This window comes from Marmota marmota, unplaced genomic scaffold (assembly GCF_001458135.2).
Source record: "Marmota marmota marmota unplaced genomic scaffold, marMar, whole genome shotgun sequence".
NCBI classification, from domain to species: domain Eukaryota; kingdom Metazoa; phylum Chordata; class Mammalia; order Rodentia; family Sciuridae; genus Marmota; species Marmota marmota.
In genome coordinates, this window is record NW_026000196.1 from 6,712,341 (window position 1) to 6,734,776 (window position 22,436).

At 44.3% G+C, this 22,436-nt stretch overlaps 1 protein-coding gene across 6 annotated transcripts in view; it reads left to right on the top strand.

The window, feature by feature from the left end:
• Ntrk3 (neurotrophic receptor tyrosine kinase 3) overlaps positions 1–22,436 on the top strand; it is a 329,603-nt gene that overhangs the window by 205,418 nt on the left and 101,749 nt on the right. The window contains exons 12-13 of one of the 6 annotated variants that reach the window (XM_048790288.1): positions 5,942–6,076; positions 7,695–9,832. The exons of 4 other annotated variants lie outside the window; for them this stretch is intronic. In XM_048790288.1, coding sequence (XP_048646245.1) covers positions 5,942–6,076; positions 7,695–7,813 — 254 coding nt within the window. In that variant the 3' untranslated portion in view covers positions 7,814–9,832. Of the gene's footprint in view, positions 1–5,941; positions 6,077–7,694; positions 9,833–22,436 lie in introns of those variants that run through there. One more of the 6 variants, XM_048790289.1, reaches the window with a different exon arrangement.

Below are 22,436 nucleotides of genomic sequence, written 5' to 3' on the forward strand. Positions count from 1 at the left end.
TGTAAATCAATGGATGTGTAACTGATGTGATTCTGCAATCTGTGTATGGGGTGAAGGTGGGAGTTCATAACCCACTTGAATCAAAGTGTGGAATATGATATGTCAAGAAATTTGTAATGTTTTGAACAACCCACAATAAAAAATTAAAAAAAAATAAAAATAAATAAATAAAAAATAAAAAAACAAAAACAAAAACAAAAAACTATAAGGAAATAACATCTACTACTCATCAGTTTGGAAGGGAAAATGTTTAATAATATCAGATATGGGAATACATGATAACAAGTTCAGCCATTTAGTAATTATAGAAATATGAGTTGGTATCGTCACTTTGGGGAAACATTTAGCAAGAGAGTGAAGTTAAGGATTTATAGACACTAAACTAGGGGAATATCCTCTAAAGATGTGCTTCTCAAATGCTTTTGTGTATAGGTACCACCCGAGGAGCTTATTAAAATGTAGACATTGAAATAGTGGTGTGTGAATCTTCCTTTCTACCAAGCTGTTCCTGGCATTGCTGGTCCATGTGCCCACAATTTGATTAACAAGGCTGGAGTAGAGGTCAGCAAACTATTGGTCCACGGGCCAAGGGCCCAATCTGACTCCCAACTTTTATAAATGAAGTTTTACTGGAACATGCTTAGTTATTTGCTTGTTATCTATGGCTGTAGTCAGATTACATTGGCAGGATTTGATAGTAACAACAGAGTCTGTATAGTTTGCAAAGCTGAAAATATTTTCTGTCTGGCCCTTGATAGGAAAAGTTTGCCAACTAATGCCCTGGAGAAACTCCCCCACGTGTGCATAAAGAGACTTGTGTAATAATACTCATTGCAACATTTCTGGAATAATGAAAAAATAGAAACAAGTGTCAGTTGGTAGGACAGGAAAATAATGTATAGTATATTCACAAAATGGACTCCTAAAATTAATGAATGAGAGCTACATGCATCAAAGTAGATTAAATCTAGAAAATACCCTTTTTTAAAGTTTAAACTCATGAAAAATAATACTATAATTTGGTTATGGATATATGCATATGTAGATAAATTATTATAAGATGCCTGGAAATGATAATCATGTATTTCAGAAAAGTGGCTACCTCTGGTGAGAGGAGAGAGGAACAGGGATGGGTGGAATCAACGGGTTCTCAGCCATTATTGTAATAGGTTATTTCTTTAAAAATTTGAAAAGAAGATACCAAAATATTATGAGTTGTTAATGCTGGGTGGTGGGCAGAGAGTTTTGGTGTTCTCTATGCTTCTGTGATATTTTTAAAAGAGTCAAAATAATCCAGAAAGGGGGAAAAGCATGCAGCACCTAAAAGGTATTTTGAAGAGCAAGGAAAGGAATGAAGATGGATTATTAATACTGAACACATGAAGTCCTCTCCTCTAGACTGAGCAAGAAAAGAAGATGCTCAGCTATTGCAAGTTGTCTGAGATATTGTGATTTTTGAGAGCGGTAAAGAGATTTCACCATATCACTGATATTACTCTATGACTTATGGAGGATTCTGAATCTGAGAGGCCATTTCATGCCATGGAGTAGAAAGAACTTCACTTTCTCTGGTACTAACATTTCAGTCCTTTAAGCTGAGATCAGCTTACTGTTGGGATAGTCTTAGTGATGTCAAGGACCATGTCCCACAGCACATTTTTTTTGTCTGATAACTTCAGTGTTCTGTGTCCTTTTATCTCACCCAGGTTTGGATGCCCTCCCACTTTGACTTCCCATGGGCCTGAGTCCATGAGCTCACTCATTTGGGCTACTTTCAGCCTTCCCTCTGTCCCTCTGAGCATCTCCACCTGGGCAGAAGCAGACTTGGCTGTGCTGGCAAGTGGGCCAGCCAGTCTCATCACTCATTTTCCCAGCATACGGAGGAAACTTTGCAGGAGGAGGTGTCCCATATTGAAGCTAGAGATCTCCTTTCAACTCCCTCAGCCATGAAGGACACAACACTCATATTTCAGTCCCAAGAACACTTCAATATCCTATGAGACCCTTTGAAACACAGGGGTCCCTATAATTTGCCATTATAAAGATAAAGTCATAGTTGGGTCAAGTCATGCCTCAGGAGATATAGGAGCTACAATAAAAAGCCCTGCTGGTTGGCATTCAGTAACTTTTGGTCACATGCCTTTCCATGTCAGGCAACATGGAAAGCACAGTTGACTGATGATATTTCTCCTAGCAGCAGCATCCTCTGTGGTCCCCAACCTGTTGTCTTGTTGGGAGCCTGGTTTATGAACACAGTGCCTCCTTGCCCATACAGTGCAGTTCCTGAGCTCTCTCCCCTTTCTGAGACGGATTTGTTCTTCTGCTGTAGGTATCTAGACTCTTTGTGATTGTTAACCATGACCAGAGAGAGCCTAAGTTTGGTGTCACAGAGGCAGTCAGTGAGACTTGCTCAGATGGCACTCCATGGTGGTCAATGCACAGCCATGCTGCACCTAATGCTTATTGTAAAATTTCAGTCTCAAATGTGAAGACAAACCATGCAGAAATTATCAATAAGTCAAGGAGTAGAGAATAACAGGGAATGGTGGAAAATTGGGAAAACTGAAAAACATACACCTTTCCTAAACTGAGTGGCTACTCTGCTTTAGCTGACTATTACTATGCAGAAATGTTGGCTCAGCTTTGCCAGAATTCTTGGATTTTCAAGGAAAGGTAGAAATGGGGGTATTTTAAATGCAAAATCTTCCAACTTTTAAGTGTTGGCAACTAAGAAAGATTGCTAAAACAGAGAGGGAGGGAGGAGAAGGGGAGAGAGAAAGAGAGAGAGAGAGAGAGAGAGAGAGAGAGAGAGGGAGAGAGAGACAGACCATCCTGGTGTGATGTGTGGCCCAGAGGTTAGTAACCTCAGAGGAGAGAAGAGTTTTAAACAACCTGATTTGTGGCCAGCAAGCGTGCATTTGAGGTTAACCCACTTGAGCTAGTGCCATCAACCTGAATCTGATGGCAGGAGAAGAAAGAACTTAGACTAAAAAGCATAATAGCCATGCCGGGAGGCAAAGATGCAGAGCAAAGCAATCATAACTATATCTCAGAGATCATAAGTACCTTGGCGACCACCTTCCCGTGTCTTTGGAGGAGCTGCCACATAGGCAGGAATCAAAGTGAGTGAGGGAGCTTTCCTTCATTGAAATGAACCCTTTTCTGTCCATCCCTGCTCACACAGCAGTGTAGGAAAGGATAGCTGGAAAGAGAGATCCTCTGGGCACGGTGTTTGGCTTCCCAGGGTGTTCTCAGACATTTCTCACCCTTTCTATGGGTGTAACCATATTCTGAACAATTTATTTTCTCTCCAGACTCATTACTATTTCTTGTTCATGAGGTTATTTTTCATCCTGCATAGGCTGCACTCATGAACAACGGGTGTCAATGTCTAGAAAATGGAGTCAATGTCTAGATGGGGTCTGGGGTTCCCTACCTAGAAAGTACCAATCCATGCAAAGTGTTATTGTGAGGGTGGTGGGTGTCACAGGCCAGAGTACAGAAAATGAAGCATTCAGGGAAAGAGCTGGTTCAGGCTCAGCTGGGAGAAGGGAGTGGCAGGCCAGGGGCGGGGGAAAGTGGGAGGTGGAGCTAGGGAAGCAGTTTGTTAAGAAAGAAAACTCTCACCCTATGTCCAGGGCTTAATGACAAATGCAAAGTGCTTCATTACAAGGACTTTGGAGTAATGAAGAGCTGGATTTAAATTCAGACTAACCCACAAAATAACCTTGGGGATTTTTCTTTTTATATTATTGAGGCTCAGTTTTCCCACTTGCCAAATGGAGTTACTGCTATTAACCATTGACGACAGTGAATAATAAGTTAACTCTAGGCAGTGCTTGGCATTGTCACTTACTTACATAGACCTTCAGATTCCAGGGTGATTGACGATACATCCGATGGTAGGATTATTACAGCTAGGCATCGCCTGAGGCTCCTTTCTTCCTCTCGTGCCTATCTGCAGCATGATTCTATAACATTTCCTCTCTTCTTACCACTTGGGGAAGGTGGGTAGGCAGTGGTAAGAATGACATCCAGACTAGGGTGGATAAATTGCTCTGTGTCTCCAGTTCCCTATTGTTAAGCCACCTCAACACCGGGACTCCTGTTCCACTTCCGAGTATAAAGTGCTTTTCTCTCAGCCAATGCTGTGCTAAGGGCAAAGTGTTGCCGTGACGTAGCAATTTTAAGATGACAAATATATTTGAAGAGGGAATGTTTGAAAATAATCCAATAGAATTCCATTTGGTATTGGGCCTTTTATCGAGGCCATCACCTAAGCCACTTTATGAAGTTAGGTAATAAAATTATGATGCCAGATAACGAAAGGAAGAAGCAGAGACAGAAGGTGAGGCCTTTGAGAATCCAAAGGCAGATGGAGAGAGCATAGGCAGAGGATGCAGGAAAGTTCTTGGTGGCAGATGCTGGAAAGCTGGTGGCTCTAGGATCCTGAAGTCAGAGCGCGGAGCTGAAACCTCAGTGAGGGCGAGATGATTAGGGTCTGCACAATTGTCAGGAAAAAAAAGACAGTTTTGAAATTCTGGGCCTCTTTTTGCATTGCACAGTTGTAGTGTCTGTCCTATCCTGGCAGCAGTGAACATGGAGGGCTTGCCCAGGAATATGCGCAGTGCTCTGGTATTCAATGCGTTAGGCCCTGCAACCTCTCATCCAGCCCTGTGGGTGCTCAGTGCCCCGTCTCCCCTAACCTCTTCCTTCATAACTCCCCTCCCTTTCCCCACATGATCCTAGACTCTCTGGCTTGCTTCTCAGGAAATGTATAGTTAGACAGTCCCTGAAGACCAGGCTCTGTTCTGAATTACAGAGGGCCAACGGGTACCTTTGTACCAGATGATTTTGGGGAAACCTCTTGACAGAGGAAAATGTTGGACATGGGTGTCTGTGGGCCACCCATGGGCAAGGCCTGCTTTGGAAGTGTTATTTGCCTTTAGTTGACCTTCCTTCCACCTACCTACCCCTTTCCTGGTATCAGCTGTGGTCCTGGTCTCCACTGCCCTGCCCCCTGTAAATGCCTTTTTCTTCCTGCTCTGGGGTTGTTCTGAGGAAGGGGGAGGAATGGAGGATTTTGGAGCACTGCCTTTTATGCTATCAGGCTTCAGCTTTAAGAATCTTGGAAAGGCTCCACCTGGGAAAGAGTTCCAGAGAAAACAAACTTCAGATCCCCAGCTCATATGGGAAAAGGCTCATGTTCACGAAGGCAGCTTTAGGGACCTTGGCAGAGACTTCATCAGGCTTGGCCCTGGCCTTTAATGGGTCTGACATGGAGCCTTATGGGGCCCATGGATGCTACATGGCCTCCCAAGGAGATTTCATTCTCAGAAGCTGGAATGATAGTTCTTTCATAATGATAGTTCTTTCATAGGGTTTGTAATCCTCAGGTGTCCAGGGAAACAACAGCTTTTGTGGTTCCAAAGGTTTATGCCCCTAACAAAAGAAGGGGCATATAGCTTCCCTCGTGGAAGTTAGTGCAATTTAGTGGGTGATAAGGCAGAAAGAGGGTCTTGAATTCAGCAGTATCATCTCTCTAGTGATAAGAATCTTTGTTCCAGGCCCAGGAGTGGCATCCAGAATGGCAGTCACAGGCACCATTTTGAGACATTCTGACCCAACAAAGGGAGTGAAGGGGGGCAAGCATGTTAGGAAAGGGACTAGGCAGAGTCGTGTTGATGGTGAATCTTTCTTCCCTGACTGCAGCTTGTACTAGTTCTATAATGCCACTCTGCAATAGTTGGAGGATAATGAATCTAAATTTTATGCCCCAAAGAAGCCAAGTACCCTGACAGGCAAAGCAGTGTGGGTTCAGGAGCTGGAGACACCCAGACTTCTATCTCTGGCAGTTTGCACTTAAGAAGACTTCCCCATGTTTTTGCACTCGGGGCTCAATACTGACCATTAATTCCACCATGTCTGCCTCTTCTGCCAGGGGTCTTTTCAAACATAGACAATCATGGGATATTAAACTTGAAGGACAATAGAGATCATCTAGTCCCATCAACTCACTATATATATGAGGAACCTGAGGTCCAGAGTGGGGATGTGTCTTACCCAAGGTCACATGGTGAGTTATCTCCTTTGACATCTTTGTATAAAGTCATGACCCCTTCCCTACCAATTTTGATTTTTAAGACCCAAGGACTCATCATCAAACCTCCATGTCTCAAAGAAATAGGGTATGGCTAGGTGTCCAGGGTGGTATTGGTGTTCAAGTCCCTTAGGTTATAAGAGTGTCTTCCAGAGGAGGAAGCTTCAGAGGGCCTAGGTGAGGGGTATGGGAGAAGCAAGAGAGGGGCCATGGCCTGGCGAGAAACAGTGATGTCATAGACCTTCTCAGCAGGCTGCCCAGACCCATGACCTTCCCTCCTTTCTCAAACCCCAGAAAGCCCTTCTCTGGAGTCAGCACAGAGAAACTATCTCAGAAATGTCTCATTTTGAAATGGAGCTTTCTTCTAAATATGATATCACAGACAAAGAGATTTCCCTGTATCTTCACAAATTTGACCTCACTCCCTACAGAGGGAGGGACCCCAACACCCCAAATGTCTCAACCCTGTTTTGATCATACTAGTCCAGTCCTGGGCTACAGAAAGGAAAGTCTCAGTGCAATTGGATTGTTTCAAACTGTGCCCATGATGTATCCCCAGTGCCCAGTTGTCCATCATGCCGTCCACATGCCTGCACATGACTTTCATGAAAAGATAGGCTTTCTCTGTTTACATGTGTATGCACATGTGTGCATGAGTGTGCACACATACAAACATACACACACACGCAAACATGCATAGTCTTTACAGATATGTTAAAACTCTGAATTTGATCAAGCAACTTGTTTGTGGAGATTTGATCAGGAGCACCCGTGTCTCTGGATATTCTCACTGAGTTCCCAGCTGAGTGGCCAGAAAGACACTAAGCTGTCATGGAAGTCCTCCTCGCTTGAGGCAGCCTGTAACTCAGTGGCCACCAATGCTGCTCCTCAAGGGTATGTCCATGCCCTGTAAGAATTAGAATTATGGGAAGGCTGAGATCTCATCCATCCTTCCTAAACCATCCAAGGTCCTGGTGAAATGAGGCAAAAAAGGTCAATAGGAAAAAGCTTGTAGGCTTACCAGTACAGAGCCGCCACCTCCTAGTGTGGTCAGAAAGGGTCTATGAAATTTTAGTTCCTAGAATTGGAGATGCCCTCTGGTATCCTTAAGTGGGGCAGCATAGCCTTCTCCTTCATCTCCTCTGGTGACCCTGCCATGCACACCCTTGCTCTCTCACCTGCTCATCAGCTCATCGTCAGGGGATCCTCCTTCCAGACTTGGAATGACTGTATATGGTCCTAGACCAAGACTCCCTAAGATGAGTCTGTCCTTCCTCTTCCATGACAGTCCAAGCCAAGCCCCCAAATGTGGCACTCACTTCCCTTCCATGGTTCAGTGGAGGCCACAGCAAAATGGAGTGTTTCCGGTTTTCCTGACCGTTCTTGGTTTTAAGTTACCCCCTCCCCCTCATCTTTCCCTTTTGCTGGCAATTCATTTGGCTATTTCCAATGTATATCCATATCTCTAGGTTTTCCCCTTTCAAACTCCCTTTCTATTTCCCCTCCTAGTTTTGATCTTCTTTGGGGGTTTTGGTTTTTACTTTATTTTGCTTTTTTCTGTTTTTCTGTTTTTTTTCTTTTTGTTTTTTTATAGGTTTCAGAGAAATTATGTTGAATCCAATAAGCCTTCCCGGACATTCCAAGCCTCTTAACCATGGCATCTATGTTGAGGATGTCAATGTTTATTTCAGCAAAGGACGTCATGGCTTTTAAAAACTCCTTTTAAGCCTCCTTGTTTTGATGTCACCTTGGTAGGCTGGGCCCTCTGAGAGGTTGGAAGCTCTAGGCGTTGTTCTCTTTGGATCCGGGGATGCTAAGTAGAAACTGCATGAGCCACCGGTGCCCCTGCACCCTTTAACACCACCGAGATGGGCATTTCCCCATCGGCCACTGGCAGGGTTGCCCCTTCCCTCCAATCATCACCGTGTTTTTTCTTTTCTTTTTTTCTTTTTTTTTCTGACCTGCGAGGCAGCTCCTGCCACCATCTTTAGAGCCAATAAAGAGAATTAAAACCTGTGCACCAGGAGCCATCTTTTATACACAACTAGCTATTCTCTTGCTTTACAAAAACAACCCAATCGCCATGAGAAAGCCTGATGAAGTCCAGCCGTGCTGTGGCCTCCCTTTCTCGCTTGGAAGCATGGGGTCTCCCTGGCTCTCCCTAGGACACTGTGCTGTCCTTTTAGTAACCTCATCGCCCTGCAACCTCCAGTGGGGAAGAGTCACAAAGAGCACCTAAGCAGAGGTGGAGACGGCGCGGTAAGAGGAGGGGGAACCAGGCCCAAGTGTTGCACCAGCTTAGGTCTCAGAGGGAAGAATGGAAACCAATATTTTGTTTTTTTTTTTTTTTTTTTTGGTGGAGAAAATCATACCTTTTTTTGGATACACTTGCCCCTCCTTCTTCTCTGGAATGGCTCACAGTGAGTGCGATATTAGAAAATTCCTTGGAAAGAGTTTCTCCAGGCTCCTTGGCCCCTAGAGGTGCAGTTCCGACAAGCTTTGGCTACAGGAGACCTTGCCCGTGAATTGGCCATCCTACTAGGACCACAAGGGACGGAGGGAATCAGGGAACAAGGCCCTTCCTGCTAGGCCATGATCCTGGGATTGGCTCTCTTGCCCCACTTCCACTTACTCTTGACTCAGAGAACCTTTGGAGCCCAATGGAATCACCATTTCAAGGTCAAGATGAACTGAAGGGGAAGAGAAGTAAAAATTGGCCTCCTCCAACCCCTCTCGTGGCACCAGCGGACGTGTCACCCTGTTCTCTGGTCAATCTGTGTGTTTACTTTGCTTGCTTTGACTCATGCCTTACTCCACAGCCACCCTCTCCCAAAGAGGGGGGATGTTCCCCCCGTTTCTGACTTGATCCACTGAGGAGAAGAAAGAGGATGTCTGTCCCTTGCTAGATAGGGAAGGCACATTGGCAGGGTCTGAGACTCTCCCGGATTCGCTGACACATTAGCTGAGTGGATTTCTGGCTTGGTCCAGCTCTCCATATACCCACTGGGAGTCCCTGTTATATGAGGGAAGCTTAGATTGTCACTTGATGATGATCAACAGGAACAGGGAGCACCCCATGGGGAGTTTTGGGGAAGCTATGGTGGTTTTTATAACCCATTATGTTTTGGGGGTGGTGTTGCACAGCAATAGAGAATAGATTCTATGCCTTTGGCAAATGTACCTGGAAGTTAAAAGGCTCTTACTGATGGGTTGATAGGTTCTGCTCCCCCCGGGTCCTGTGGATAAAGCTTCTTCATGTCAGGTTCCCAACCTGATTCTGTAGATGCCTCCATGGGGTTGAAAAACAGGAAGCTTTCCAAGTTCTTGCCCAGTATCTGGGGTGGCCTCCCAGGCACCGAGTTTCCAGAGTACCACGTGGGGGGTCAGGTTTTCTCCAGGGTGTCCAGGTGTGTGTTTATGTAGCCCTGTCCAGCTCCCCTCATCTGCTCCCCATGGCTCCAGTGAGGCTGTTCCCCAGCACGCCCTGCTGGCCCCTTGGGTCTAGGGCCTCCTCCCGAGTGTGGCTTTAAGGAGTAAGCTTGAGGATGATGTTTTTAATTATTGTAAATCATTACCTCATTTCCAGCCTCCCAGGCTCCATCCATCCCAGCATCTTTTATTCTGCCATTTTCCTCACCTTGTGCTATGACATTGGGGCATTGTGTTTCCACAGAGACTTATAGGAGTGTTCAGTGTATAGTTTCTTAATAAACACTTTATTTTCTAATGAAATGACTGGATCAGACCTCTTATTTGGAAATTTTGCCAATATTAAAGACACAGAAATTTCTAGGCTGCCCACATGTTCTCTCCTGTTTTGTTGTTACTCTTTTAAAGAAGTTTCATAGCTCAATTCTGTTTGCAAAGGTGTTTGCAACCTGTTTCATTGGTTGCTTTCATTGAGACTCCTCCCAATAGGTCAGGTTTATATAGCAAAGTGTTTCCTCATCTTATTGAGAAGGATTTAGAAGCACAAATAGGTCAAATGATTCACCCAGTGTCACACAGCATGAGAGGCAGAAGCAAGATTTAAACCTGAATCTTGCAGTCACTCCTAGGACCCCTGAGACTTTCACTCCTTTGGAGGACTTCTCTGATACTTGAACAGCTAAGATTTGTAGAGATGATCTTTTCAGAGCTGATATGCAAAGGGTTCTGAGAGTGGGAATGGGGGAATCCTGTATCTTCGTGCACAGCAGGGCAGTAGATTCTTCCTGGGGTGGAGTGATTTTTGTATCTTCCCTGTGCATCTTGGGGACATGACTTGCCTAGAGAAAGATGAGACTCTGGGATAACAGGTCAATCTCCTGATCATTCAGAGACACCTTCTACACACACACACACACACACACACACACACACACACCCCACATGCACACACTCATGTGGACCCAACTGCCATAATGGGTCTCGTGTGTGGTGGAAATGGTGAGATGAAATAGTCAAGTCACCTACTGAAAGTCAAGTCACATGCTTAGAAGAGCTGGGACGTGTTTGCCCTTGGACTCTGGGCCCTGATACAGTTGGGAGGGTTGAAATGCTTTCTGTGACCTACACTGTCTTCCTTTTTATGAGGAAGGGACACTGTAGGCAGTAGATACAGAGTGACAGTGAGGAACGAGGGCTGGGGAGGGTTCCTGGGGGGAATCTGAACCTTTCATTGGACCCCCAGAAGGCCTTGCTGGAGCTTGGTTACTTAGGAAGTCAAGGTGAAACAAATCATGGAGTGTGGAAGAGCTCCCATTGGGATCTGACCGGAAATTGTCAGGCCACTTACCTTCACTTTATCTCCAATTTGGGCCTAATTTGGTTTGAGTCTCTCCTACCCAACATGGAAGCTCCCATCCTCTAGAATGGCCTAGGGAGGTGATGGGATTTGCCCCACTTCTGCATTTTTCTGCTCTCAATAGCTCCAGGGAGCCAGGGTTGGAAGAGGGTTGGGGCAGTCCTTGGAACCATGAAGAATGCATGGGTTACAGGAAGTGCTTTCATTATTAATGTAGGAAAGGCTTAAGTTTTGCTCTGTTCTGATGTGCAGAGCTTGCCAGTGCATAGGAGAACAGAGAATGGGTAGCCATATCTCCTTATAAGATGGCAGGGGCAGGAAAAGAATCCCATGACTTAGAAGGAGGGGTTGAAATTAGCCAGATGGAGGGAGAGCTCTTTTGTTGAGGTAGGGGGGTATGAAGAGAGACAGGGGGACATGGCATCCTTAGAGATTTAGGTGCAAGAAAGTGAGGAGGTTCTTGTTTGGTGGCTCCTATATTGTCTATGAAGGCAAGGTCTTGTGCCATGAGAAGATCTGAAAAGAGTTGAAAAGTTCTCAAACAGCAGCCAAAGAGAACACGGCAGATGCTAGAGAAGCACAAGAAGGTTGTTGAGCAGAAGGAGGACCCGGCTGAGTTTGAAAGACGTTACATCTCTAGGCCTCTGCTTCCCATGGTTTCCTGTTAGGTATGGAAGTGCCATGGCATTTGTCCCCCCATTGCCCCTCAGGGGCAGGCAAAGTTAACAGGGCACACCTGGACTCAGCCCAAGGAGGATGCCAGTTTGCACTGGCTTCAGTTAGGGCAGCTCAAGGCACAGCCAGACCTGTATGTCCCTGACCTTCTGGGTTCAAATCTCATCCACAGGATTTCCTTCTGACTTTCCTAGACTTAAGTTTATGTTTGGGCCTATAGGAGAGGTTCACAGCTGATAGTCCATGAGGCCAGGGTGCTTCCCACGTTCTTTCTGGGTCTTGATTTTGGAGGGGTGGTTGAAGGAGTTTGGGCTGTGAATCTTAGAAGGTGAGAAACTCAACTGCATCCTTCATCTGGCATAGGATGTTCAGGGACATGCCCTGGAGAGGCTGTGTGTCATTAGCGTCATGTGACCAGGTCCTGGAATTGGTTGCAAAGCTCCACAAAATGGGTCCACCATGGAGCATTAATAATACTTATTACATCTAATTTAGAAAGCACCTACCCAGAGCCAAGCACATTTTACCCACAAGAAAGCCAAGGCTCAGAGAGATTCAGTAACTGTGCTGGGCTCTCACAGCTTGTGACTAGCAGGACCAGGACCGACCACAGTATCAGCCTGACCTGCTGCCCCCCAAAGCAGCCTGTCTTTGCCCTGGAAGGCTGCGGTCAGTCCTTGGGGCTGCCCAATTATAACTGTACCCTTCACTCCTAAGACAAGTCTTTGTTAGTGGCTTCTGGAGCTGGACATCATGCCTAGCTTCCTTCTGGTACCACCACCGAAAACCGAGCTATTTAAAAGACTGTGGAAAAGAACATCTATAATATTCTTTCTTCACTCATTCTAGCAGTTCACAACCCTGGATGCCCGAAAGTGTGGTTGGTCTTTGATCTGAGATTAATTGCCTGGTTTGCAGTTGCTGAGATTCCCAAAAGGTGATGACATCTTTGACACTGGGGAAGACTTGTTGGGTGAGACTAGGCCCATCCTTAGGAAGTCTGTAGGCTGCCCAGGTATGGGCAAGCATGAGAAGTTTTAGACAGGAAGGTGGTGGAGGAAAGGTGCCTGATTGTACACCCCTGTTTGACTTTTCTTAACCCAAAGACCTCTCGGTGTGTTGAAGCTCAGCCATAGGATTCTCACACAAGCCAAGAACAGGGGCAAAGCCATTTCCATTTGGAAGCCAAGAGCCTGGTCTCTGCCCACCCTCTCTTTCTCCTCTTGTGTGGGAACTCCTTTTGGAACCCAAGCTCTCAGCAGCCACGGGTGTGACAGAGACACAGTTCTGGGCTGTGACACTTTCCCTGGTTCAGCCCAGTTCCCTCAGGTCAAGGCCAGGCTTGAGCTAAGAATCAAGCCTCTCAGATATAATAGCCAGGTGGCAAGGGAGGGCTCCATGCCACAGAGAGAGCACAGGAGTGGGCAGATCAACGCAGGGTGACTTGATTGTTATCATTGTGTGCAGCTTTCTGAGCTAAGCCAGACAAGGAGTAGGCAAAGAGCCGGGCCTTCATTCTTTCAGTGTTTGCTGACTCCTGCACTTGGGCTAGACTTGCACACTCTGACAGCAAGAGCAGAAAGAAGGTGGCAGAGAGGGACAGGGAGGGAGCTGGATGGGGTTGGGTGATGCCGGCTGCTCTGAGGCTTCTCTGGGAAGGAACAAGGGAACACCCTGCAGGGTGACAGTGGAGGGGCTGAGGAGGGTGGGGAAAGATGGGAAGCCTGGCCCACACCCGATTGTCCAGCAAGGTCTTGGAGTTCTACTCCTCCCCTCTCCTGGCTCGACACCACCCACCCTGTTCCCACTCTTTAATGCTGATGGATGTGGGCGAAGCTGCCTGCAGCCTCAAATTTCTTTGGATAGCTCTGGTTTTGCATTTCGCCTCTAGAAATCCCACTCTTACCACCCCCTGTACTTCCCACCTCCCAAGAGAACCTCAGCCAAGATCTGACAACATATTTTCAGAGCTAAATAAGACTCCTCCTTCAACCCTACTTGAACTCAAAATTAAATAGAAAGAATGAGTTGGCAAGAGATAAAGTCCCTTGTCTGTTTTTGGTGGAGGGTGCTTCTGAAACATTAGGATTTTGAGGCCCATTGGGTGGGACATTTCGTCCTAATCCGTCTCACTCAGTGGATGAAACTTCTGCAGAGTGACCTGGCTCCACTTCCCCTTTTAAAGCTTGGCTTCCTCAGAGAAGAGATTTATTTATTTATTTATTTTTTCATGAGTGATAGGGTCTAAGACCTCTCTGCATTTTTATCCCTTACCACCTGGACATTTATTTTCCTCTCCCATCATGAAATATCTGTGCTTGAGTGAACATCTTCGTTGCCTACTGTCTTTGACTTCCAGGTGGATGGAGGTACCTTGTTCAGATGCTCTGCCTGCTCCTGCATGGGGGAGAGTAAGAAAGGGGTAGAGTGAGGGACCCACCTGGGCTGAACCTTTGACTGGGGTTTGATTGGCTCCTATGAGACAAGAAAGCCAGGCAGGCAGGAGGCTTTCTATGGAGCACAAACTTGCAGGATGCTGATGGCTAAGATTCAGGCCTCCAGCCAGGTCGGTGTGAGTCCTGTTTGTGAAAGAACTGGGAACTCTTTGGAATAGAGGGGAAAGGCAAGATCACACATTCCCAGAGAATAACCAGAGCTGTAGAGAAACCCTAGCTGAGGTCCCTGGTGGGATTCCATGCCTGTAAAACTGGAGTTGTGTGAACTTCACACATGGCACTAGAGTTGCCCCTGGGCTTCTTAGGATAGGTCTTCTCATGGCCCTCTGTCAATAGGACCCTCTCAAGAGCTCTCTGATGTAGATGAACCTGACCTTGATTTAGTTAAGAATGGAGAGAGGGTCATGTGGCAGAGAACAATCAAGTTTGGCATTTTGATGACTGAAACTATTGAGCACTCCAGCCCCTGATTAAGAGAAAAAAATCACATAGGAGGGTTCAGAGGATGGCCAAAATTCCCCATGCAGCCATTGAGAGGGTTGGAAGAGCAAGAAGTGAGGCTGCCCTAAGCTATATGTTCCAGGATCACAGTCCCTGGCTCCTGGATTCATCTAAGTTTGAGGGGCAGAGCCTCATGTCAGCTTGGAAAACACCACCAAGCCAACTTTGGTAAGTTAATGCTGGAGATCTCGGTAGCTGACAATGACAACCAGCTCTCTTTCCCTCCCATTTCTGCTACCTGTGTGCTGTTACCATGGCAGCAAAATGAAGCCTGGGTCTGCCTTTGGGGACCTCACTGGAGCAAGTGGTTGTTTTTCTTAAAAAGAAACATTCTTACCTCTCTTGTCCCCAAATTCATTCTATAGTGAGGACAAGGACCTAGGGTGAAGCAACTTCACTGCTGTCGGATATGGCCCCATGACATCTCTTTTATGGAGTTCTGAGATGCCACCAACACTCATATTCTGCAGCTTCTACTAGCTTCAGTCTGGGTCTTGTGATGTGACGTGATATTCTTTACTCTTCAAGGCTTGTGATGGCCTTTGATAAAAAGGTCACGAAATCCTGACACCCAAGTGGATTTGGGGCTGGGGAAAGGGACACATGTGCTCTTAGAGGGATGTGACACAACCCTTACCAGCTACACAGGCCTAATAGAAATACTGACTTCACCCTTCCAGCTTCCTGTGGGTGTCAGGAACACGTGTCATGGAGTGTCCTTGAGTCTCCCTGGTGATAAAGGAGACCCCTGAATCGACAAAAGCTCTCTCACTTCCCGTCCTTCTCAGCACTGATTAGACAAACAGCCTCCAAGATCTCTGCCCTTCCGCTATCAAATTCAAGGCAAGAGCAAAGTCTGTGTTCTAAAGTCTGTGTCCAATGGCCAGTCAATTTAAGTGTCTCTCCCAGAGTCCTCCTGTAGGCAATCTTAATGAGAAGAAAAAGACGTAGCTAATCCAGCCTATGCAATACACACACACACACACACACAAATGTATGTATGTATAAGTATACATATATATTTAATAATATAATAGTAAGAGAATGCTGATTATATATATGCATATATGCATATATATGTATCAATATATACACATGTCAAAGTTCCAGCATTCTCTTACTGAATTTTACATACACATATATCTCTATGTGTATATATACATATATGTATAAGTCACTTATACATATATGTGTGTGTATATATATAATTATACACACATATGTATAAGCCACTTATACATATGTGTGTGTATAATTCATAGGCTGAATTTACTTAATTTATTTAGCATCTAACCTATATTTCTATATTTTGTTCTTTTTCTTCTCCTTAAGATTGTCTATAGAAGGATCCTGGGAGAGATACCTGTTCTTTCCCACAGTCAGAGGGCAGGGGGAAGGCACTGTGAACACAGAACATATTCTGAGAATGTCCTTCCTGGGAGATTTTAAATTCCGAGTCCATGTTTAAATGACTCACAGAATCGTTCAATCTTTATGGCTGTCAATTTGGCATTACTTGCTACCATAACAAACGATTGCTGCACGGTACCTCTGATGCCAAATGGCCAACCTGGTCATTAAGAAGACCAGAATAACCCCACTGTGCATTTTCATGATGGTATCTTTGGCTATCTTAATAATTTTATTGGGTCAACCACTTGACCAACTGTTATCCCACATGAATGGATCTGTTTTCTGGGCAAAGTTTCAGTTACTGCAATATGGCTCTCTCTTAATTTGAAATCCCCAACTTGCAGAAAAGTCTTTTCTCTTTTACTTTAGTTACTAGATAAATGATGTGAAGATCCACTGCTCCTTTCTTCATTGACTGCAGCATGGTCCCCTTTAGTCTTTGAGATGCTATAGATTCACAATTTGCATTAGAATACTGAAAGATCAGAGAAGCCCTGCTGTAAATAAACCTTCATATTCTACTACTTTCCAAATCTAATTGAACATGGAATATTTTTCACTTAACACCTGCTAATAGATTCAACACACACACTTTAGAAAACACTATTATCGTGTGGGTAGAAGCTTTAAAGGAAGAACTAAGTATGAGACATTCACCAGCAACCCACCTTCTTATATCAAGGAACAACCACACCCAGGCTCACCTGTAGGCTCAGTCCCTCACTGTGCCCTCTCGTAGACATAGACAGACAAGATTTTGGTTGTCGGTAGGCAGAGACTCATGTGAAAAGCAGGAAGTCTTTGCTAAGCTATCTGAGGAGGAAATGGTAAGTCCTTTCACTTTGAGAGCTGGAGAATTCATTAATCCATTAATCCAGACTGGCATTAATCCAGCCACCCTCCCAGGCTGGAGGTGGAGGTGTCGTCTCTAGTGGTAGCAAGCAGACATGAAGACCTGGATCCCAGTCTCAGCACTGCCACTAGCAAAATGACTTGGGGTAAGTTACCTTTCCTTCTTCCGTATTTGTCTCTGAGTAGCTGATAAAAGGTTTGCTCATGCTCACATAAAATATCCTTCCTGGACAGATGTCCCAAATACCATGTCCCCTCAAGTCACTTCTCTTCTAACGGGGGGGGGGGCACCTTTTGGGTCTTGGGTTCTCTCTGTGCTCCATATGTTGGCCTCTCAGGTGGGAAGAATGAGAGGGATGCTTCCCTTTTGGGTGAGGGTCGCTGGCTTTCTCTGGCTGAGGAAGGAATAGATGCTTGGGGATTAAGAGACCTTCTTTGTCGCAGTTGGACAGGGCCAGGCGGGAGTTCTCAGCAAGATTTTCCTACTTTGATCTCAAGAAGGCAGCTCTGCCTAACAAATAGTCTGAAATGTCAAAGAATAAATGTTAAAGCTTGAGGGGTCAGTCTCTAGGGAGTTTCCTGGGCTGGCAAGGGAGGGAGCAGGGGAGGGAGAGAGGGACATGGCAGAATCCTTCACATAAAGATTCCAACTTGGTTTTGTGATATTTAAGAAAAAAGAAAACTGAATTATTTATAGCATGGTAGATGGAAGCAGGCTTTGGAGACCTGGCTGGGCTTACAGCGGTAGTTTGTGTTCTATTATTTAGCTGCCCCAGCCTTGAACTGGTAAAATTTCTCTTGATGACATGTTATTGACCTCTCCTTGAGTTATCTGTTATTATTATAACAATCATCGTTATTTTATGTAAGAAAATCCATATCTGTGATATGTGGGGTTATGGGTGGCAATTTCAAGAAATGGCTGTTGTCAAGAGCAAGGGTCTCTTTCCCTGCAAGGGTCTCCAGCGTATCCTTTAACACATCTGTTCACCTCCATCAGCAGCCAGCTGGTGTTTGAAAAGGGATTCAGGAGAGCTCTGCTCCAGCGTGGGTTGGAAGCATCTTGATTTTGACCTGGGTACCAATTGGTCCTGTGGTTCTGGGAAAGTAAGGTTATCTCCCAGTTGTTCCATCTGAAAGATGGAGAAAATTTTCCTGTGCCTCTTCTGGGTATACTGGGAAGATGAAGGATGCCAAGTCTTCAAAACATCTTAGTACTTGGTTTTGAGGTTGGGGTGTGGAGAAATAGCATCTCTATTATATGAAGGGTGAAGAGATGTGAAGAGATGAAAAATGAATGGTCAATTAAAAGTGTTTTAGGGATTTTGGTGATAAAGTTGGAGGGAATGGGGTTTGTCATCTGCTTATTTTATTTTTTAAATATTTATTTTTTAGTTGTATACAACTAAAAATTATTTGTTTATTTATTTTTATGTGGTGTTGAGGATCGAACCCAAGGCCTTGCACATGCTAGGCGAGTGCTTTACTACTGAGCCACAACCCCAGCCCCTGATCCGCTTATTTTAAAAGGTGATGTTTAGAGGTAAAAGAAAATGCTTCATATTGACAATCACATCCTGATTCTATAGAATGGGTAATTGAGATCCACCAATAATCCACAAATTGCAGTTAAGATTAAGATTAAAAGCTGCACATGCTTTCTCTTTCCTCTTTGCCAATGATATGAATATGTTCTTGGTCACTGTCCTTCTATTTTCGTATACTGTTTACACTCTCTGAGATGCAAACAAATGGAGCCAACTTTTGAATAGTTCGGGTATGGTAAGGTGAAGCTAGTCAGAGTGAAATTTCAGAACAAGCAATCTTGTATTTAGGCTATAATATTTTTATTAAAAATATCAATACTTCTGCTTTTTTTCCTAGATCTGTTTTTTCCACCTTGAAGAACCTAGGGAACATTTCACAGTTAAAATGTCACAGTGACACTCCTGTTATATAGCTCTGAAAATGTACTTATTTTTACACTCAGTAACTGACTCTACTTCACAGAAAAACCTTCTAAATGTTTTTCCTCTACTCCCCTCTTTCTAGGATGTAGAAATCTGACCAGCATCATTGATCGAGGGCAGTGATTCTCAAGATTTTTGGTCTGAGGGAACTTTATACTCTTGAAAAATTATTGAAGTCACAGGGAACTGTTGCCTGTGTGGTTTATATCCATTTATATTCACTGTATTTGAAATTAAAAGAGAAAAAAATGTAAAACCACGCACAGATACACATTTAATTTAATCATCAGAGTGATGATGTCAGCAGGTGCTCGGAAGTCATCAGACAACGTTCTGTATAATACCTGCAATGAGAGTAAAGAAAAGCATATTCTAACTTGGTATTGCTAGAAATATTGTTTTGACAAATGAATCTTCTGAATTTTTAGGGCTACCAGGAGTTGCTGGGTTCTATTTTGATATGTGATGTTCTGAGAGAAATTGTGGCACAAGTAGAATCTGAAAGCAAACCTGGATTCCCTTGGTGTCAAAGAATCTACCAGTTAAGGTCTTTGATCCAAATGTAGGACTCTTTCAGAAGCCCATTGCTTCATGCAAACCTCAGTAACTGCCCAGGAAGGTTGACTCAGTTACTAGCAATGTGAGAAATACATAGGAAGGACTTCATCTAGTGGTAAGAAAACTGAGCTGTGGCTGTTGGCTTGCTCTGGAGAAGGAGCATGGCTAGATGTGGTTGACATTATTGATTGATTGAGGAGACTCAGAATGACCAGGGTTTGCAAAATTTCCATGGCAAGAGCAAGAAATGTGAATGGCAGGGAGATGAAGAGAAGCATCGTGTCGTGTACTGTAGCCTTCCTTCACTGAGTGTCCATTTGGAGTTGTTTAAGGAACATGTGAGGCTCAATGGTGTTCTAGCCAGGACCCATAGGAGAATCTGTTTAGAGTCTGGAGCCTCCTTTGCTCTTCAATTGAGGCAGCTTCAGTAGAGAAATAGTGGACTGTGATATGTATAACGGGTTAAGAAGTCTCTTCAGGCTAGCCCTGTGTGGCACCCAACCCACCACCGGCAGGGAGACCCATCTCATCGTGAGACTGTGGGCAGGTGACAGGGTTCACACCACCCTATACATTATCTGTAGCCTGGGAGTTAAGAACTGCTTGGAGCTTATTCTGATGAGCTCCTGTTAATACGCACAGTCCTTACATACTGTCCAGAATGCCTTTGAGATCATGAGTAGATAGCAGTTCATTAATTCACCCTTCAAACATTTGGGAGACATCTGCTCTGTACTGTGTACTCCTCTACTACGTGAAGCAGTATCCCCTTTTTCTCCCCTCTCCCTTCATTTTCATGACACTGCCCCCACCACACACCTTTTCTTTCCTCTCTAATTTCCACATATCTGAGAAAATATATGACCTTTGGCCTTCTGAGTTTGGCTTATCTTGCTTAATACAATGGTCCATTTGCCTGCAAATGACACAATTTTGTTTTTCTTTATGACTGAATAAAACTCCACTGTGTGTATATGTGGGTGAGGACATCTTGGTGGTTACAGCTAAGGGTGTGTGCCCTGACAGCCTGCTATGAACAAGAATTGTCTAGCCCAAAGTATTGGGCAAAGGTTGGGAATATAGACCAGATACCCATAGTCTTGGGCAAGAGCAACGTCCTTCAGCTGCCAGGAATCCAAGGACCATGGGAAGTGACCACCTGGAACTCGGGTTGCCTTGCCCTTAGAAACAATGCTCTCATTCTCCAAAACAGAATTCCTTACCAAAACAGCTCTTGATGTACCTCCAGGTCACATGTAGGCCATTTTGTTGATCCATTTTCCTAATGGTGGGCTACACTGCAAGTGGGTACAATGCTGAGCCCTAGGGTTGGCCAGGGGACCACTGTCTGGAGGCAGTGGAGTGTGAGGGGGAGTAGTTAAGGGCAGATGGAGTCGCAGGCTGAGCATTTGTTCGTATGCACAAGATGCCCCTTTTGCCGTGGGATGGAGACGGGCTCAGATAGAAGGGAAGTGGGCTAGGGGCGAAAAGTCTCGCACCACAACTAGGGACTCACAACTCCAAGGACCTGGAGCCCTTCATGTGTGCCTTTAGATTATTCTGAAGACACACTTAACAAAGTAAGAGTATAGGGCATATTTTATTTAACAGTGTGTTAACTTGATTTATAACTTCCAAATCTTTGGACATGTGAGATATGGGTTTCTAATTATCCTCTTATCCCAGGTCCTTCAAATGTAAGGGATGGGTCTGGTGCAGATAAGTGAAAAATTATGAAGCAGTGTGTTGAAATTACGCGAGAGGTAGGCACCGAGGGAGAACACCTAGTTCTTAAATGGGATTCTTAAAAATACTGAATCATGGTATCTCTTTGCAGATATATAAATAGAAGTGGCATTTGAGAGAATCCCATATAATCAAAATGATCAGTTACTACTTTAAATGTTCCATCGTCCAGGGAACTGTCAGTCTCTTCTACCCTGGGGAAGCCTGACCCCATTGCCATGTAGCTAAACACTATGGTCCTCTGGCAACCTCGGGCTGTTCTGAGGTGGATGTTCTGCCTGCTGGGCCATCTCCATGCTGGGGCGATGCTCATGACATGTTATGCCCTTGTCAGGTTGCTATGGAGACTGATCTCGAGGTCTCCACAATTGATTGGTATTTATTGGGGATCTGCAGTTTTCTGGATGCTGTGACCAGCATCACATAGGAGAGAGAGGGCTGCCCCCCCACTTCCTCCTCCCATCTGAGGCCTATTGTGAGGATATCTTTCTGTAACAGAGAGGCAAAGACCCTGGAGATATTGAATGGGAAGTTTTTTTGTTTTTTTTTTTTTTTGGTTTTATTTTGTTTTCCATCTAATAACAGTGGGCTTTTTTTCTGATTACAAAAGTAATTTATATTCTCAGTAGAAAATTCAGTGAAATACAGAAAAGCATACAAACACATAAATTATCCACCACCGCATCACCCAGAGACAATACTGTTAACATTTTAGCTTTCTGCCTTCTCATCTCTTTTAATGTACTTATTTAATTATTTAACAGAATAAAAGCTTTCTATGTGCATTTGTGCACGCACATAGTATTTTGCTACCTTTTTCATAAGATTGCTTGCATGGGCCATTTAACTGATCTTTAGCAATATTAGAAATATTGTATAGGCAATATATTCATCACATGGTTGGAAAATAATTTCTATTGCAGAAAGTCTTGTACTTAAATGTACATAGCAGCATTTTTTGAAATATTGAGGAAACTCAATATTTATTAGCTAGTAAATCAATAAAATATGGTATATCCATCCGATGGAATACTATTTAACAATAAAAGAAGAAATACTGTTAACTGCTGCATGAATGGAATTCAAAAATATATTAAAAGAAGCCAGACACAAAATATCCCCTTTTGTATGATGCTATTTGTATAAAATATCTGGAAGAGGCAAATCTGTAGAGACAGAAGTTAGATTAGTGGGCCAGCGTGTGGGATACTGTGAATCTTATTGGGCTGATAGAAATGTTCTAAAACTGGACCATGCTAATGATTACACCATTTAATAAATTGACTAAAAGTCATTGAATTCTACATTCAAATGGGTGAATGTTGTAGTATGTAGATAATGCCTCAAAGTTCATAAAATATGTATGTAAAATAAACTTT